The 19,169-nt window shown below is 45.4% G+C and overlaps 1 protein-coding gene across 1 annotated transcript in view; it reads right to left on the bottom strand.

The window, feature by feature from the left end:
* Positions 1 to 4,897: 4,897 nt before the first annotated feature.
* RIMOC1 (RAB7A interacting MON1-CCZ1 complex subunit 1) overlaps positions 4,898 to 19,169 on the bottom strand; it is a 352,796-nt gene continuing 338,524 nt past the window's right edge. Inside the window, exon 6 of the mRNA XM_085631178.1 lies at positions 4,898 to 5,508. Coding sequence (XP_085487304.1) covers positions 5,219 to 5,508 — 290 coding nt within the window. The 3' untranslated portion in view covers positions 4,898 to 5,218. The remainder of the gene's footprint in view (positions 5,509 to 19,169) is intronic.

Raw genomic sequence — 19,169 nt, 5'->3', positions numbered from 1 at the left:
TGGTAGGTGAGACTGAAAAGCCAAGATTGAACAGTAAGAATGCCCCTGCCTGCAGATGGCTCAACACCACCTATACAGACATGAAATTGAGCTGTCAGTCATCCAGGTACAGGAGCACCAGGACCCTTGAATGCCTGAGCTGTGCTGCTACCACTGCCATCAGTCTGTGAAGAATCAAGGTGCTGATGCCACACTGAACGAGAGTACTGGAAGTGGTAAAGAGTGGACTCCAACATGAAATGCAGATGAGACAGCAGGATCTGTATGTGAAAGTATGTCCTGCAAGTCAAGAGACACAATACAGTCTTCCACTTCCATCATCAGGTTTTGTTGATGATGGAAGTGGAAGACTGTATTGTGTCTTAAGTCAAGGAGAGAATCTTGAACTTTTCCTTACACAGGACTTAAAGACTCTGAGGTATAATATCAAGACAAAAACCTCTATCCCTCTTTTAGACCAGGAAACACAATTTCCTGCTGTGGCACCAACCCCACTTCCTCTTTTTGACACAATATTTCTGCCTTCTCTTGCTGGATGAAGAGATGGTCTTTTGCAGGGAGGGATCTGGGAAGAGTGATGGGGAGGGGCCTTTTGGAATCCAGAGTCAGAAGGAGCAACTGGTCTGAAAGTATGGCCTCCTAGGCCTGTAGAGAGAGGGATACTTGGCCTCCCACCAGTTCCCTATGCCTTGACAAGAGGGAATTAGAGGTGCTTCCCAAGGGTATGCGGGAGAAGAGGACGATTGCTGGACAACGCATGCTCTCTCTTTACTTTGACCCCTATATTGCTTGAGGCAAGAGTTATGAGTCTGTTGTTGGGACTGTGGAGACTGTAGTGGTCTAAAGTTCAAGTATCTAGTGATGCCTTGAAACGAAAAGTGAAGGCTAAGAGAGCTAGCTGTAGCTCTGCTTTCCTCTAAGCATTTGAGCGCAGAGCCGGATTTATTCCTGAATAGCTTGGAACTATCAAACAGCTGGTCCGTCAGTGTATATTGGACAGAGAAACATGATGACGTATTCATGCATGTCTGCGAAGGGTAACACATGAGCTCATGGCTCTTGCCACTGAATATGCCGTATCTGGGCCAAATTGACTTGACTAACTGCTGCTTGTCCATCTTTGACCGGGTCTGAAAAATATATCAGCAGATGTTAGGGGTTACCAATCCTGCCATGTCCCATTGTGCATGTGTGTATTGACCCAAAAATCAAGTCATGTCTAAAGATTAAAGGGTCAGATTGCCATAAAAAGTAATCTCTTTAGCAAAAGCTTCAAATGTATTAGATTCTATGTCTGTGTGATTAAATTGAACTTCCCCAGGAGATACACTGGATGAGCATCAAGCCTGGACTACCACGCTCTCTGATGATAGATGAGCCAATGGAAAGGATGGGTCACCAGGAACAGCCACAACTATTTACTGCAGGGGAAGAAGTAAGCTTCTCCAGGCGGCTAATGCCAAGTCTAGCATCACTGAAGGGCTGAAGGGTCTCAGGCATTTAAGAGGCTGGTTGGAGCAATTCAGTAAGTAAGTATGTTGGCATCATCTCCACCGAAGGTAGTTCTAAAACCTCTGCAGCCTTTCTTATGACAGAATAGTAAAAAGTGACTTCTGCTAGAGGAGGACCAGAGGAGCCTTCAAGCTCCAACTGGGAGGAAGTGTTGATGCCACAGGCATCCCTTAGTCCTTGAAAGTGTGGTTATCAAGGAATGTATGGCACGTCACCACTGTCAGTGTCTTGCAGCAATTCCTCTAATGGAGCGGAGTAGTTGCTAAAAAGATTATGGATCCTTTCTCTATAGCGCTGTACCTCATACAGCTTCTGTGTATACATGTGTGACTTGTAAACCGCAATCCCTGTATCCAGTAAATTACACTTGATCATTGTCAAAAAAAGGCACAGATGTTTGTGTAGGAATCGGCATAGGGAAGGAAGCAGAGCCTGGATGGGGGAGATGGCACGGTCAGTAGCATGAAGACAGTGTCAAATGGCATTGAGGTAGGACCAGCTGGTGGGAGACCATAAAGCGCCCTCAGATTTCCTGTGAGCTTCACTGAAAATCGCGTTCACTCGTGGTTTGCCCACGGTGTTAAGAACTCTGGGTAAGCAAGGGGCCTCTGAGGTGGTTCCTGAGGCATCAGAGGGATTGGAGTCTGACCCGGGTCTGTCAGAGTCGCAGGTACAGGGTCTTAATCAGAATAATGACTAATTCAGGTTCTGAAGAGGAATGCATTGGAGACTAGGATCGCCTAGGAGACTTAATTGTCTGGTGTTGTGAGGATACAGCATGTCTTCTTACTTTTGTGTTTTTGCCATTCCTCAAACTCAATGATGGTGACTTTGAATCTGGTCTAGATCTTTTTTTGGCTCAACAGTTGTCACAAGCTTTGGTCATAAAGAGCTTTGACTCCTGTCTTTGATGGCCTTCGGTGTATGCTTACATATGACACACACAACGTGGTGTTGTAGGGGTTGGTTATGGATACGAGTCCATTACAACCCATGTAGGGATTAAAACCTGATCTCTTGAGAGGTTAGATTCTGTCCCTGCACATAGGAAAATGTAATTTAAGACATATCTTAGAGGAGACTTTTTGCTGATAAGCCTGTTTTTATTTTGAGGCCTTAATTATCCGGTCATCTAGATACAGACAGACGAAGATCTTCTGTTTGTTCAGATGGGCTGCAATCACATCTATGAACTTTGAGAAGGTCCTCGTGAAGACTAGATGCCAGGCGGAAGGCCCTTATATTTGCAAAGATCACTTCCTACCACAAGTCTCAGGAAAGTCTGATTGTTTTTGCTATGGGTACATGTAAGTAGGCATCGTGAAGATCTATGGACCATAGCCAATCCCCCTGATGGAGCTGTGGGTAGATTTGATGTTGTACCAGTATCCGTTTGTTTGCCAGTTCTAGATCTTGAATGGGCCTGAATTAGTTCTTGTTGACTTTCTTTTTCAGCAGAAGGTGGCTGGAATAAATTCCCAATTCTTTGATGGAAGAGAACTCTCTCCATCCACTGCTTGTTCCTGTAAAAAGATATCAATCTCTTGCTGAGGCATCCCACCTGTTGTGGGAAATGACATCTTTGGGGGTATCACCAGGGTAGGGATATCGGATTCTGAGAGAACAGCCACTTTGAAACATCCAGAACCCATTTGCTTTTTTTGATGAATCTCCACTCTTCCATGAAATTTGAAATATCCCCCACCCCCAAAGGAATAGGTAGCAGAAACGGAAGAGACGAATCATCACTATCTGGCCACACTGGGAAGCTTATCTGCTATTACTAGCGGTGGTGGTGGTGGTGGTGGTGGAGGTGGTGGAGGTGGCGGAAGCGGCAGCGGTTGTGGTATTATATAGTTTGTATTGAGACCATATATGTATTGAGAGCCAGATGAGCTTCCTTAGGTGTGGTGTGATGGGAGTTGTGTGGGGAGGTTGAGGATGAGTCTGACTGCAGAGTTTGGATGATTTTTAGTCCTGTAGGGAGTTACTTGATGATCCTGTCGTAGAGGGTGTTCCCATAGTCCAACTCGCTGTTTAGGGTGTGAGTTTATCTAGTGTTGCTTGATGTTGCCTGATATTGATGACTGTGGCCCTGTGGCCACTGAAGGGTTAGAACATTATTGGGTAACAGCGCTGATCCTGAGGCCTGTAAGAATGTTTTTTCTGCTTTTGCTTTTTCAGGACTAGAGCCCTTAAGAGTCTCCATCTTGGCTTTCATTCAGCCAATTTCGTCATTGGAGAGTGTCAAATAAGGTGTTTCCTGAAGATGGCAACTGAAGCATTCTTTGTTGTACCCCAGGCTTGAGGACTATAAGCCTTAACCATGAAGACTGTCTTAAGGCCAAGTCATGACAGTAACCATGAGCACCAAGTTTGGAGGTGTCTGCAGCAACACTGATTCTATTATGACACCATCCTTAGCCTTATCTTCAATTAATAAACTCACTAGCTGATTACAAACCTAGTCTGGTAAACCTCCCTAAACACAACCCTCTGGAGGCTAAACTACTCAAGGGAAAATCTGGTAAAAGTGGGATATACCAAATCCACTAGTCCTCAATGCACCTGAGCAAATGGGCCCGCTCAGGCAGAATTGGGAGGGGTGTTTGGGAACACTAAAGGACGTTGAATGGAGGAAGGTTTGCATGGCTCCACAAGGCTGGTGAGGTCCTCCCACCTATGACTGGTCCAACTCCATTACCTACACCCAATCTATGCAGCCAGGGTCTGCCTGTAAAAACATGCCAAAATATGGGGCAAATGGCGGGAGTAATATGGACAGGGACTCAAGCTGATAACCGACTGAGGTACTGACGTGCACTAATTTGGCGTTATAAATGTACGAATTAACGTGGATTTAGAGGCTGGCAAGAAATTGCATTTTGTATGTTTCACTTATGCAAAACGCAACAAAACTGGCTATTCAAAAAATTTGTGAAAGAGAATTGTTGTTTTCTTACTTAGATCTCTAGTGACTGATGTGCATTTTTTATTGAGAGTTTACTTTTTAAAGTAAATAATTGGAATTGGCCAATGGCGCATTTCCATAGGACGCTAAAATATTTATCTTCAAAGAAGATGTTATTGAGGAAGGCAAATGAGAAACGTGTATTTTCTTGGAAAAAGTTCTCCAGGATTTCGTATCTGGGTTGGACTACTGAGTGATTATGATTATCAATGGAGATCCCCTAATGGAGAAATAAATCCTGTATTGAGAGCAAATTAAAACAGAATACATTCTAATGCTACTGGAGGACTTCATCGGTCCAACAGTCTGAATCTGATATAAGATCTATTATAAAATTCAGGTTGATATGCCTTGGAAGCACCACTCTCATTGAGAATAGTACAATTTTCGTTGCAACAGTGCTAGAGAAGTAAATACTTGTTGCCGAGAGAATTTAATTTTCATTCCGTTTCCTTTTTCACATATAAGCAAATCAAGTGGATGTGGAAATTAAAATTACAGTTAAATGCCTACAAATATGCAAAATGGTTAATGAGAAAAAGTCAGTAGTTGGGTTGAGAGGCTAGCTATAATAACAGACCACAGAGAAATAAATTAACATTCTGAAAAAACACTACGTATCATAGTGAACATAAAATTAACTAATTAATCGAATATTGAACAGCAAAAGGATGGAAGCTGCAAAACTTAAAAATGCTTATACTCAGTTATTTTAAGTAAACAAATAACCAAAACTTAGTTTCCACATTTTTTCAAAAAGTCCAATATCTGCATTGCATTTGCTGTGCTCCAGCCTAGTCCTTTTAGTGGCCCCTCACAAATAGAAACATATTTGAACAACATCTTCTGTCCTACGTCCCGGAAATCCAGTGTATTTGTTTGAAAACGGTCACCCTTATCACAGCTAGTTTCTGCATCGATGCCATTGCATTCTGTCTTTTCTTCTCCTCCACAATGCTTCAAAATCCAGTAGCACATTTCTCCAGCATACATCATGGCTAGTAAATGTGTATCACTAAAAACACCTTCAAAACAATTGCATACAATTAACATGAGATATTGGGTTGTAACATTTGCCAAACTAAATTCAAACATACAGTAATTATTTCAATAAGCTTAAAGTGTAAGTCACTAAAAAAGCACACTTTTTTTTTGTCAACTATTTATTTACATGAACAAAGAAGCTGTATAATGGTAGCAATTGATCTACAATGAACTTATCCCATAATGACACCTTCTGATGAATATCTCCCAGTGCCAAGAAGCCTATCAAAGAATACTGCTTTTGTTTTAAAAGGAGGTTTTATTACAAGGCTTATGATAATATTCAGAGCACACACATGAACGTACCATAAGATGCACTGTTCTACTAGTAGTACCAGAAAGTACACAACAGTTTTCAGAGGCAGATGATAAAATTACTTACCTGTAACACTGGTTCTTTAACAAAGATATCTTCATTGGGTTCATAAACACTGAATATCTCCGTCCATGTGCAGGAACATCTTTAAAACAGAGAAACACAACTCTATCCGTGAGGTAAGACAAAACACTCCTGTGCCTTTACACTGTTTTATCCTTTAAAATGGGGAACATTCCTGAAATATTTGCAAAGCTCATTAGAGAATCAGGAATGGAATAAAAGTAGGAAATAGCTTAACTAAACCAAAAATGTTTATTCTTCCCACAGTCACAGTTGGCCATACAAACCGACAGCCTTTCCTTTTTTTTGGGTGGTCTGATGAAAGGGCATGAAATCTTAAATGGAGATCTCCAATTCTGTTCCTGTGGTGCAACTGAGGAGGAGGGAAGCCATTTATGAATTTATTGAAGATACTCTTGATAGAGAACCAGTGTAACAGATAAATAACATTATCTTTTCTATCAAAGATTCTTCATTAATAGGGCCATCTGGTGAATGGTGTTATAATAAATATCAAAACTCCAGTGACATCATCAAAGGAGCATGGTAGGATGCTATTGTTGGTGATGGATAGAGATGCAGGACTGTGTACAAAAGAGCTGTCTTTGTTTCTCTACAATGAATTGCCCCTTTAATATTCACAAAAAATGAATAGTATGGCAAGTCCAGCTCTTCATTTAAGCAGTTGAAAATATCCATAGACTATAAACCTTTTAAACATGTAACTCTAATGGGCAAGCTTTTAGAGAACAGCCATGCAGACAGACAAAACCCAATAAATAATTAAATTGATTCTGGAAGAATCTGGGGAGAAGTTCCAAAAAGCTCCTAAATTTGTCACGGCCTATAACCTCACAATAGTTTTTTTTTGGTCCACCCTATCACAGGTATACATTTTTTCGGTGTATAACCATAGATTAAGTTATATTAATCATTAAATAACTAATGAAATAATCTTCAATATAAAGCAGTATAAAATGGCAGAAAATCTAGTAAGTTGAGACAAAAAATCGATACTAAACAAATCTTAGCAAGCAGTAGCAGCTTTTGTCATCATCAAACTTTATTCAGATTGTTTGTACAAAACCATGAAAGTGCACAAAAGATAAAAACATTGTCAAATTACAATTAAAAAATATAAAAACAGGTACATTTTAAGGTAGCTTATTAAAAAGAACACTAAAAAGATGGCAAGCCGAGCATACATCAGAATACATTAAGAAACAGCTAAGGGGCATGCTTCCTGAAGAAATGAGGGGGAACGTTCCTAAAGTGCGCAATGCATAGGTACATATTTTGCAGAACAATTAATAATACGGTGCAATCTATAATAAACATTTCTGGTGGATTATCCAGAAGGCAAATAAAAAGCGACTGACAGAAAAAACTATTGGTTCAGATACATCTGATTTTAAAATTCTGTACACAATCTGATACTGCCTAGCTCCTAGATTAAGGCAGATTGGTTTTATCCACCTCCTGTGTATCTGCTGGTATCTAGGGCAGAAAAACAAAATGTATTCAGTTTCTCTGACAGTAGTACAGGAAGGACATAAATCCAATACTAGGCCAGACGCCTCCTTACTAGGAAACTTTAGGAGCAAATTGCCGTATCTGAATCTCACATATAGACTTCTTGCAAGAGGGGGAGAGATTCGATCCAGAAAGGGTTCAAATTGTGGGCGTGACTTTACAGCTACAAATTTAGATGTTAATTGACCAGTGGTCAAATTATTAGTATAGTTGACGGCCACCACCTCCCAATATCTGGCTTTTAATCTCAGTAAATTGTCTCTTGTAGCCCTATCCGGATGTTCCCACAGGTCCTTCATACTCAATGACTTGCACCAGTCTGCAATGTGTTTAAACCATAGAAAACTTTTTGCACCATTGATCATCATATCCTCCCGAAGAGAATTTCGATAATCGATAAGTTCGGGGGGTTATCCATAGGCACAGCCAGTAGGTTAAAGTTTTCAGAGCAGCCAGATCCCCAATTCTCGTCAGCCCAAGGTCACAGAAGAGGGGAATGAGAGGAGTTATAAATCGGTAACGAGATGAGGAATCTAACAAAGATTTTTTCACAAGTCGTCAGCTTTTGTGTCTACAGCATCATAGTTCCTCTTCCTCTCCAAATCTGTGAGAGTAATACACTTGAGCTGGAGAATATATATTGAAGTCAATCACCTACTTCCACCTAACAAGAAAAGATGGTATGTGGTTCTTGGGATTTAGGAAAACATGGTTCAAACACTGTGAAGACTAAAAAGGCTCTAGACTTAGCTATGACTACATCTTTTTTTTTAATTATAAATATTTTTATTTTGTTTTGAAAAGAAGATAACATGTTTAACAAAGCATGAATACACCACGCCCAATAATTGTCCTTTCACAGTTGTCTCATCTGGCAATCGTTCAAATATAATGTCTGTTGTAGGTGGATCCATCGACGGGCTTAAATGAACCGGGTGTATATGAAGAACAAACCATACCTATAATACTCTTGCGTACCAACATTGGGGATATATATTGCATTGTTCAAGGTACCTCCCACGACCTTCCAGACAACAGCCCCCCTCCCTCCTCTTCCCCCTCAACCTCCAGATCATAGTATTTTATCCATGGTGTCCGTATCATCCTAAATTTCCAAGGGCAGCTCATGGCCTTATACGTTACTTGTTCCGCCACCATGTAGAGATCAAGACTTGTCCTCCATTCATTAAGTGTAGGTATGTGTTGCGCCCCCCAGTAGTACATTGCTATATCTCGTTTGGCTACCACTAACCCCAAGTTAGCCGATACAAGTTTACGTCTTGGGATATCTACATCCGTCGAGATACCCAGGAGAAGAAACCTTGGCTCCAGTTCAATTTGAACATCAAGTATTTTGTTGAGCTCACCCACAATCTTTCCCCAGTACGCTTGAATCTCTGTGCAGTCCCAGAGGCTGTGTATGAAAGTTCCGTCTGTTACATGGCACCTAAGGCATTCTGAACTTTCCACTCTCCCTATTTTATGCAGTCGAACTCTATCAAAGTATGTGCGGTGCAGGATTTTGTACTGAATGAGGCGTAGCCTAAGTTTAATTGCCACTTCCCGTGGATGCATGAGAGCGGCCTCCCAGTCTATATCTACCAGTACTCCGGTGGTCCTTTCCCATTTAGTTCGGAGTGGACCAAGTTTGTCGGGCATATTGTTAAGTAGCGTTTTATAGGTAAACGAAACGGCTTTAGCCGGAATCTCTTCCAGCAAGAGTCGACCCTCTAACGGGGCATATTCTGATAGTGTCTCCCCATCCAATCCCTTCGCAATCCATGCATGCTTCAGACGGAGGTATGCATATGCCGTGGAGCTGATACCTGGCTTGGAGTATGCCAAAAGAGGCCAACACACACTTTTCTAAGATGTCCCCTATTTTGGAAATGCCCATCAAGTCCCATTTAATAAAGCCTCTCAGCTTCCCAATCTCGGTTAGTCTACTCCCTTCCGACCACTCCCATTGCATTTGCCGTTCGGCACTTTTCCAAGCCTCCAATGACCGCTGGGTCGCTTGTAACAATTGGCTGCTTCCCTTACCTCCGTAGATATAGTGGAGGTGTGTACGTTCTCTAAACTGTAGCCTTTCGAGCCTATATGTCGAGTGATCTCCCCTTGCATGAATCCACTCATTAATAACAATAAGGTAGGACGCTCTGTAGTATGCCCTGATGTCTGGGAGGGCCAAACGCCCATTATATGGATTTCTTTGTAGAGTTTGAAGTGCCACATGTGGATAAGCCCCGTCCCATAGGAGCAAGCGCAATTCGCTATCTATGTGTTTGAACATTGTGTCTGGAATTTTGCAACAAGTGTTTTGTAGCATATAGAGCAACTGGGGGAGTGTAATCATTTTGTACATAGCAGCCCTTCCCATAATGGTTAAGGGAAGTCTTCTCCATCGCTTAAAGTCTTCTTGAAAATTTAGAAGTACCCTCCTGACGTTACGCGTTAGGTTCGCTGCTACATCGGTAGTGATATAGAGGCCAAGATATGTAAACCCCTCTGTCGACCAGCGCAAACAACCAGGAAACGTCTGGGGCTCCACCACCCCGCCAATTGGGTATAGGGTAGACTTACACCAATTCATTTTATATACCGCATGACGCCCGTAGGTCTAAAAAATCTGTAGGATTTGAGGACGTTTCTCTCTCGGGTCCATCACATATAGTAAAATGTCGTCCGCATATAGAGATAAGCGTTCTTCGTCTAGCAATCTGGCTTCAACTACAAACCCGCACAACCCCGGGGAGGCTTTAATGACACAGGCTAGTGGCTCCAGGATAAGAGAAAAAAATAAGGGGGGGGAAAGGGGGCATCCCTGTCTAGTCCCTCTTTGAATCAGCCAGGTTTCTGATAAAGCTCCATTAACCCGAACCCTAGTCTTAGGTTCAGTATACAGCAGCACCACCCAGTCCCTGAAACCCGGACCAAATCCAAACTTTTCCAGAGCGTGCCACATAAAAGGCCAGTGGATGGTGTCAAACGCCTTTTCAGCGTCAAGGGACAAGAGCAAGTGTGACTCCTCTCGTTTTCGAACGGCATCCATCCAATTGGCCACCCTTCTTAAGTTATAACGTGTGGCTCGTTTTGGCATAAAACCAGATTGATCATCGTGAATCAAAGAAGTAATGACGTTTAAGAGACGTGTAGCAAGGATAGTAGCCAGTATTTTGATTTCTATGTTTAACAACAAAATGGGACGATACGACCCACATTCGTCTGGCGGTTTCCCGCCTTGGGTATCACCACCACTGTTGCCATTCTGAGGTCCGCAGGGAGTATCCCATTATCTTTGGAATCTTTAAACATCTGAAGTAGATGCGGGGCCAGAAGGGTACTATGTTGTTCAAAGAATTCTCCCAGGAGGCCATCAGGGCCAGGGGTTTTCCTCATTTTCAGTCGACCAATAGCCTCTGTTACCTCTTCAAGCGTAATATCTCCGTCAAGCCCCACCCTCTCCTCTGGGGCGAGGCAAGGGAGTTCAATACCTTCAAGGTAGCAGGTTATTTGTGCCTCGCTAACCTGCGTCTGAGCTGCATAAAGCGCTGTGTAGTATCGGGCAAAGGCCCCGACAATGTCTTGGGTCATGGTGTAGATCTTGCCTAATTCCCTAATAGACATAACCCATCTGGATTCTTGTTCCTTCCTGTACAACCATGCCAACAGTTTACCCGCTCTATCTCCAGTCTCATATAGTCGATGTTGAACTGCGAGCTGGTGCGCCCGTATCTCCTTGGTAACCAGCGCTTGGTACTCCCTTCTAGTAATGTCAATCTGGTGAAGGAGATGTGCATTCAGTGTGGGGGCCCCCCTGTTTTCGACATCTACCAGCCTGTGTTCTAACATCAGAAGCTCTTGAAGTTTCCACCGCTTTTGATGGGCAATGAAATTTTGGGCTCTGTCATGTATCACCGCTTTAAAAGCTTCCCAAAGAGTGACAGCTGATTACACCGAGCCATCGTATTCTCGGAAGTAGAGTTCCGTGTCCACTCTAAGTTCTTTGGCAACCTGTTCATCCTTCAGTCTCCATGAAGTACCATGTCCTGCCCTTCTCCTCCCCACCTTCAAATAGAGCGGTGAGTGGTCCGAGATACCTCTGGCCAAATATTCCCACTCTTCTACATGTTTAATCTCTCCAGCTGAGGCAAAGAGGTAGTCTAGCCTGGAAAACACCCTATGGGCTCTGGAAAAATACGAATTTGCACGCGTGGACGGATGGTGGTGCCTCCAGAGGTCAATTAACCCAAGGGTCGCCTGGAATCTCGCCAGTGCAGTAGCCTCATATGGCCCTGTATGTGTTAGTGTACAGTCTAGGGAGGGATCACTCACATCGTTAAAGTCTCCCCCAACAATATGTGTGGCAGGGCCAGCCTGTAAGAGGTGGTCCGCTAATTTATCTTGCGTACGTTGCTGGAGACGTGGGGGAGCATAGACACTAATTATGAACCACGGCGTGTGGTTCCAGATACCGTGGACCGCTACATAAGTTCCTTCTAGGTCTTCCCATCGTCGAGTGACCCGGAAGGGGGGTGACTAACAAGGATTGCCACGCCTCTCGGCCCCGAGTGAAACCTGCATGTGCCAGGGTGGTGTATTGCTCCCTTTCCAAAAACGAACAATGTAGACCCAAAAGATGTGTTTCCTGTAATAATATAATGTCTGGTTTAAGTCTTTTAAGGTAGTTAGATACCAGCCCACGTTTAATTTGATTCCCTAGCCCATTGGCGTTCCACGTTATTACCGTGTATTCTCCTCTGGCCATGGTATAAACAGGTGTGGTATATCATCCGCGATCACTGAACAACACCCCAACAGTACCATTTCTGTTCAATACCCGTAGTCATGTATAATACTTCAACAAAAGCTTGAACTTCCCCCGTCCACTCTAGTCCCTGAACACCACCCAGACTGTGCCATTTCTTCTTTGTATCTGTATTCATGCATGTGAACCAAACCAAACTCCCCACACACTGCAGGCACCCCCACCACCCCCAATTTCATCAACGTGACAACACTGGTGCGGGAAACTACCCAGAGGTCTGTAACCCCCCCTTCTCTATTCACTCAACTAGAATGCCGTACAGTAGTAACAACCCACTGTATACTTTCCATTAGCCTGGTAATGGTCCCAAATGTTAACCAAGCCTCGGGAGTCCTGCAGCGTCTCTATGCGGGCGTCTAGCCCCAAATCGTCATTCCTCTTCGCCATTGCTGTGTGACTGCAGCGGTTGAAGGTCATTACCCAGAGGGTTCGGGCCTGAAGCTTCCATCTGCTGAATGCACTCCAAAAGAGGGTGTTCACTGTCGGTGCCCACGGATTCCTGTCTCTCTGACTGGTCGGAGTCTCCATTGTCATTCGATCTCCGCGACGTACGAGATGCACATTCCAGAGCTGTGTCATCATCTGTGTCCGATACGGTAGGTTTCCGCTCCCTAAGCCCCATGGACCTCGCCGGTGTAGCTCTAATGGAGGTCCGTCATTTCAACACTTGTCTCCACCGCCGTTCCTTAGGTTTTTCCCAACTGGAGCTCGGTGCCTTGTCAACCGGCAAGGCCGCAGTGAGAGGCAACCCCGGCCTCAATCGAGGCCTCTCTTCAACCGAGGACCATGCCTCTTCCGGTGACTGGAAAAAATTGCGCAGTATTCTGAAAGATAACTTGAAGTTTGACAGGGAAAAACAGCATGTACTGGAACCCGAGCACGCAAAGTTTCACTTTTACGGGACCAAAGGTGCGTTGCAATTTTTGTACATCCCGTGCAATTTTTGTACATCCCGTGAGTAATCAGGGAACACCATCATTCTAGTGTTTTTATATTTGATCTCTCCCTTCTTCCGTAACTCACTGAGTATAAGATCTCGGTCCTTAAAATTCAAGAACCGGGCTATCAATGGTCTAGGAGGAGCTCTCGGCTGCGGTCGGACCCCAGTCATCCTGTGCGCTCGTTCTATGATGAAGCATGATGAGAATTGTGTCTTCGGAAGAGTATTATTAAGAAATGTCAGTAGAAAGTGTCCCGGACCAGAACGTTCCACATTTTCTGGAAAACCTATAAATCGCAGGTTATTCCTGCGGGCTCTGTTTTCAGCGTCATCGACTCTGCAAGCCACCTCTTTTACTGTCGCCATAAGTCCTGTTACTTCTTTACTTGTGGTTCGTGAAGAGTCCTCCAGTCCCGACACACGCTGTTCCACCTCAGTAACTCTTTCGGAAACCTTTCGCAGATCCTGGCGCAGAAAGGAAACCTCTGTCCCCACCTCCGGTATCTTACCTTCCAGGCTTTCTCCAGACGCATGAATTGCCTGTAGTATCGCATCCGTGTCTGGTCAGGGAGTCGAGTCTCCCTCTGTCCCTAGAGGCGTTGGTATTACTTTAGTGAAGCGGTCCAATTTCCCCAGTTTGGCGGTCTTAGGCTCCTTATCCTTCGCCATCTGAACTATGCCGTTGGTAGGCTGCCGCCTTGTAGTTCTCTCAACTTTATCATCTACTACAATGCTTGGTGGCCCCACACTTCTCACCCCCTGCCGCTATTAAGCCCTTAGGGCAACCGCGTCTCCGCCGACAAGGCAGTAAAAAGTCTCAGCTGTGTATTAACATTACTCTCGGCAGGCTGTCCAGTGGAGAAATAGTCCGCCACACTCCTCTCCGAAGGTGCCGCCTCTATTTGGCCGGCTGTTGGTGCCCCCACAACTCAGGCCATAAGATTCCTACTCACGTTTCAGCTCCTCAGATTCCCCACAGGATCAATCTTGGATCTGCCCCTTGCACCGGCTTTATTTCCACAGGACACGGGTGGGTCTCATCCACTTCTCTCGTCTGCCCTCGGAGTCCGCACATGCGCGGCATCCACCAGACTGTCACAGGAGAGCGCTGCACACCCCAAAGTTTTAGATACCAAATTGACTTGCACTACTTGCCCATCAGTCAGGATTCAGCAGCCCTCACGCACCTTGTCAGGCAGAGCACCAATATGGCTGTGCGCACTGGCAGGGAAGCGATAACGTGCGCACTTCCAGGAGTTGTTTCACCAAAAGGACAGTTCACCACCTGAGCGTACCTCCGGCCCAACCATTCAGCACAAGTGTTGATAGCAGCCGCCCATGGGAACGTCAAGGCTCGCAGCATCTCACCCAAGTCACCCCGCTTGATCCAGCACAATGGAGCCACGCTCCCGCAAGTCCAGGAGACACAATGGGCCAGGCACTCCCCCGCAGCACCAACGATTAGTCTGCAGCCGTGGGGAGTAGTCTCCGACGACTGCCGCTAAAACCACAAGAGTCTCTCTGTCGTCTGTGCGGGGGAGAGCCCCGCCACTATCAGCTCCCTCTCCTTCAGATTCGGCAACGCCGTGACCGTATTAGGATCCCAGAGGGCAGCCGCTTACCACTGGTGTCGCTGCCTCAGTGGCGAATCAAGGCGCGTCGCAGTGCCGATCGAAGTCGCCTCGGCCCTCTGTCGGTAAGGCTCAACACTGCTACCCCGAGGAGAGCACCGCAGCACCGGCTTCCAGCCTCGGCTATTCCGCTGCAGCCGCCATCTTGGAAGACCGTGCATCGACCATCGCTCCATAAAGGTCTCAAATCCAGACGAAAATCACCATAAAACACCCCACCAGGCTCTTCACTCGTTACGCATGCCTTCCGATTTATGGTGAGGTGTTAATATGGCAAGGAGGAACAGGATACCTACAGGATTTTGGTCGGGCCGGCGGAGTACGCACAAAATGCAGCTACCCGGCCATGTAGTTGGCCACGCACCCCCGCAATGAGCTACATCTGAGCTAAAGGTATAGAATTCATAAAATGTAACTTTACCCCCAAGAAGAACTAGATCAGGCACATATTTAAAAACATTCTTTAAGCAATATTGCAGTCTCGTTGAAATCAAGCTCTCTCAATGGGGGAACGGTAAAATGCCTTTAACTTATACTTAAAGTTTAATAACCAGAAAATTGAGAAAGGTAAAGAGATTCTTTCTCTAAACTGTGCTAGCCATTAGGTAGGCAGACCTCAATCATGGTGTCCAATGGAAATATGAAAGATTTATTTTATTTTACTACACAACTGGTTGACCTTTGTCTTCTGGCATCAGAGAGAAAATCGCTTCCATTGAAGTCATACAGAACTCTTGGAATGTATGCTGTTACATCCCCTGGACTCTTCTGGTTGTGGGGATATACAGGACTTGTAGGTTCACCAAGAACCTGAGGAACCCAGAGCCAATAACTGAGCTGCACCTTGCAATGGTTTTTCATTGTGTACTGGGTATACAGCAATTCATTTGAAAAATAGGTATTAAGGACACCTATGTATTTCCGCAATGGGCACGAAATACAGAGAAATGCATAGAAAGTCAATTGGAAATAACACTTGTTCTACTATTCTAAGTTTCCCTACCTCACTTGTGTGGGTAGGCCTAGTGCCCGTGACAGGAAACAGCCCAAAGACGCAGCGTGGACACATCACATCTTGCCAGCCAAAACAGACCGTTTTTTCGCAATGTGCCTAGCTATGGATTTGAGACCCTAGCTCAGTCAGCACCTAGGGAAACATAGCAAAACTGTAATTTTTTTTAAAACTAGACACCCAGGGGAATCCAGGATGGGGTGACTTGTGTGGATCGCACCAGTTCCGGTTACCTAGAATCCCTTGCAATCCTCAAATTTCGTTTAAAAAAAAACATTCCACATTTCTGTGATGGAAAGTTCTGGAATCTGAGGGAGCCACAAACTTCTGCCCACCCAGCATTCCCAGAAGTCTCCAGATAAAAATGGTACCTCATTTGTATGGGTAAACCTACTGCCTATAACAGGAAATGTCCCTAAACATTCTGTGGAGACTTCACAATTATCGATCACAAAAAAGACTTTGTTTTTGCGCGAGAGTCACCTACGTTTTTGGACCCAGGCTCGGCGGGCATATAGGGAAACCTACCAAAACCAGGCATTTCTGAAAACTAGACACCGGGGGGGGGGAGGGGGTCTAGGTAGGTGTTTGCCTGCATGGATCTCCCAATGTTTTCCTGCCCAGAATCCTCTGCAAACCTCATATTTAGCTAAAATAAAACAAATTTTCCTCACATTTCTATGTGCAACAATGGTGGGATCATCAGACCGACACAAACGAACAAGTTACTTACCTTCGGTAACGCTTTTTATGATGGATACAGAATCTGCCTGTGGATTCCTCACCTTGTGAATATCCCCTGCCCCAGCAACATTCGGAAACTTTTGTAGCAGTCCACGCCGATGAGGTCGAAGACGACGTCACAGAGACACGGCTCCGCTCGCGACTCCGCTGACGTCACCGGCTCCATAAGAAGACCTCGTCGGCATGATGACGTCAGTTCCGCCCTTTTTTCCGTGCCTTCGAGGCACACGGACGGACTGACAGCAATATATACACAGTATACACAGTACATAATATATAAAGCAACACACACAGTGTGGAGAATAAGTAGAAAGGCAAAAGAAATAACATAATGCCTTTGACAGTAACAAAACACATTTTGAAATACCATTAATAGAATTACAGGTATAGAAGGATGGACAACGGGGAGGCGGGTGGGTCAGTGAGGAATCCACAGGCAGATACTGTATCCACCAGAAAAAGCGTTACCGAAGGTAAGTAACTTGTTCTTCTGATGGATTCATCTGCCAGTGGATTCCTCATCTTGTGAATAGAATCCCACAGCAGTCCCCACTCCCGGAGGAGGGTGTCCACCCTTCTATACCAGAAAGTCCTGAAGAACGGAACGAGCAAAGTGTCCGTCCCTCCTCACCTCGGTGTCCAAGCAATAATGTTTTGAGAAGGTGTGGAGAGAGGCCCAAGTTGCGGCCCACATATGTCCTCCACAGGAACTCCCCTAGACAAAGCAGAATTGGAAGACTTTGCTCTAGTGGAATGAGCCCTTAAACCCTCTGGAGGTTCCTTACCAGCCAGGGAGTAGCATATCTTGATGCACAAGACAATCCATCTGGAAAGAGTGCGCTTGTGCACCGCTCTGCCTTTCTTGCAGCCAACAAAGCCCACGAAGAGCTGGTCATCGACTCTAAAGTCTTTTGTCCTGTCCAGGTAGAAGCTCACCGCCCTCTTAGGGTCCAAGCGGTGAAGTCTCTCCTCCTCCTTGGAAGGGTGAGGGGGAGGATAGAAGGTAGGAAGGGTAATGGACTGCCCCAGATGGAAGGGAGTTACCACCTTAGGCAGAAATGCAGCCCTGGTCCTGAGTACCATTCTTTTAGCATGAATGGTCAAGAACGGGGGTTTTGAACTAAGAGCTTGAAGCTCACTTACCCTCCTTGCCGAGGTGATTGCAACGAGAAAAACCTTCTTAAAAGACAACAGTCTCAAGGGACACTTGTGTAAGGGCTCGAAGGGAGAACCCATAAGATAAGTCAAGACAAGGTTTAAGTCCCATTGAGGCACAATAAAGGGAGTAGGAGGAAACCTGTTTGTGAGGCCCTTAAGAAAACAAAGAACAATAGGTGATTTGAATAATGACGGCTGATCCGACAAGCAAAGGAAAGCCGACAAAGCAGATAAGTATCCTTTTACAGTAGCCACAGCAAAGCCTTGCTGAGCAAGAGAAAGGGCAATCTGCAGAATGTCAGATAAACGAGCCTTCAAAGGATCAATTGACTTCTCTCCACACCAGAGAACAAATTTAGACCACCTATAGGAATAGATAGATTTGGTGGAATGACGGCTGACAGACAAAATTACATCTACCACATCAGATGGGAGAGAAAAAGAGATCAGGTTGCCCCGTTCAATCTCCAGGCATGAAGGTGTAAGCTCTGGAGGTGGGGGTGTAGAACCTGTCCCTACGATTGCGAGAGGAGGTCTGCCCTAAGAGGGAGACGGAGCAGAGGGCACGAGGAGAGGTGGAGAAGATCTGAATACCACAACCTTCTTGGCCAATCCGGGGCGATCAATATGATTTGGGCCCGGTCTTGGCGAATCTTCCTCAGAACCCGAGGAATCAAGGGTATGGGAGGAAACGCGTAAAGGAGTCGTGAGCTCCAACTCAACTGAAACGCGTCCCCCAATGCTCCCTGCATCGGATACTGGAGACTGCAGAATAACGGGCAGTGAGCATTCTCGTGAGTGGCGAACAGGTCCACCTGAGGAGTTCCCCACGTCCGAAAGACGTGACGAACCACCTCCGAATGCAGCCTCCACTCGTGGTCGGCGGAGAACTGCCGACTGAGACTGTCCGCACGCACGTTCAGCACCCCGACCAGATGATTTGCCATCAGACAAATCAGATGGTCCTGAGCCCAGGACCATAGACGCAGGGCCTCTCTGCAGAGACAAAGAGACCCCACTCCTCCCGGCTTGTTGACATACCACATCGCGGTAGTGTTGTCCGTCAGGACTTGAACAGAATGACCGCGAAGGGAAGGGAGGAAAGCCTTGAGAGCTAAACGAATCGCCCGCAATTCCAGAAGGTTGATGTGAAGCAACCTTTCCTCTGGAGACCAAAGACCCTTGATCTCCAGATTCCCCAGATGCGCACCCCACCCTAAAGTGGATGCATCCGTTATCACTGTGGCCACCGATGGAGGTAGATGGAAGGACTTTCCTTGGGACAGATTGCCCTCCACGCTCCACCAAGACAGATCCGCTGCAGCTTCTCTGGAGATAATTACAGGGTAGTGGTAGGAGATAGGAAAATGGCGCCAGTCAGGAAATTCTCATATGAGTATATGTACTATGTCAATAT

This window comes from Triturus cristatus, chromosome 2_1, assembly GCF_964204655.1.
Source record: "Triturus cristatus chromosome 2_1, aTriCri1.1, whole genome shotgun sequence".
NCBI lineage: Eukaryota > Metazoa > Chordata > Amphibia > Caudata > Salamandridae > Triturus > Triturus cristatus.
Note: the sequence above shows the minus strand (reverse complement) of the source record. Positions and strands in the feature narration are given on the sequence as shown.